This window comes from Lipotes vexillifer, unplaced genomic scaffold (genome assembly GCF_000442215.2).
Source record: "Lipotes vexillifer unplaced genomic scaffold, Lipotes_vexillifer_v1.1 scaffold63, whole genome shotgun sequence".
In the NCBI taxonomy this organism is placed as follows: domain Eukaryota; kingdom Metazoa; phylum Chordata; class Mammalia; order Artiodactyla; family Lipotidae; genus Lipotes; species Lipotes vexillifer.
The window spans coordinates 1,700,416-1,701,361 of NW_006784492.1; the positions used below are offsets into that span (position 1 = coordinate 1,700,416).

The 946-nt window shown below is 60.8% G+C and overlaps 1 protein-coding gene across 1 annotated transcript in view; it reads right to left on the reverse strand.

Annotated features, from left to right (window-relative positions):
• Positions 1–946, reverse strand: part of SORCS2 (sortilin related VPS10 domain containing receptor 2) — a gene marked incomplete at its 5' end in the record, with an annotated part of 504,457 nt that overhangs the window by 78,803 nt on the left and 424,708 nt on the right. The window contains one exon of the mRNA XM_007456900.1: positions 10–83. Within this exon, the coding sequence (XP_007456962.1) occupies positions 10–83 (74 nt within the window). The remainder of the gene's footprint in view (positions 1–9; positions 84–946) is intronic.

A 946-nucleotide genomic window follows, 5' to 3' on the forward strand; every position in this document is an offset into this window, starting at 1 on the left:
GATGCTCACCAGAACACATGGTCTTTGGTCACTCGCTCTTGCAGAAGAGTCCATTTCTTCCCCAGGTCGGACGATACGTAGAGCTTTAGGGCAGAAGGAGGAGAGAGAAAAGTTCGGTCGTGGCGTGAGGAGCGAGCCTCTTCTGAGAGCTGAATCACCCCTGGATGATGACTGCCCTGGGGGAGGCTGGCTGGTCCCGTCCAACCTGGCGAGGACCTGCTGGGGGCGGGCCCTGTGCTCCAGGTGGGTACAGACCAGCCTCCGAGAGGCGGAAGGTCAGGCACGGGGGCTCCATAAAGGGCCAGTCTCGACCCCAGGCCAGCTGGTAGGAGCCCAGAGACGGGCAGAGGTCCCCGGAGGAGGTGTGTCTGAGTGCAGGCACCAAGGAGGGACATGAATGTCCTTTATGCATGTGGGGCGGAGGGAGGGCGCTCTGGAGGAGGGAGCAGGAAAGGTGAGACGTTCAGTTCAGGACACAGCAGAGACGCCTGAAGCCTGGTTGGGGCCTTGACCACTGCGGTAGCCCAGGGCCTGTGCTTAGGGTTTAATGCTCTGAGGTCGCTAACTTGAAGGACCTAATAATTTATTTTTTTATTTTTTAGTTTTTATTTTTTGCAGTACGTGGGCCTCTCACTGTTGTGGCCTCTCCCATTGTGGAGCGCAGGCTCTGCGGCCATGGCTCACGGGCTCAGCCGCTCCGCGGCACGTGGGATCCTCCCAGACCGGGGCACGAACCCGCGTCCCCTGCATCGGCAGGCGGACTCTCAACCACTGCGCCACCAGGGAAGCCCGGAAGACCTAATAATTTTATCTCTGAACTCGAGATCTGTGAGCAGAGCCGGATGGAGCAATGAGCTGGTGTGGGGCTCGGAGCCCAGGTTCCCGTGGCTCTGCCAGCGCCTCCAGGGCCGCTGGTGCCTTCCACCCCGGGGTGGGGGGGGGGGGG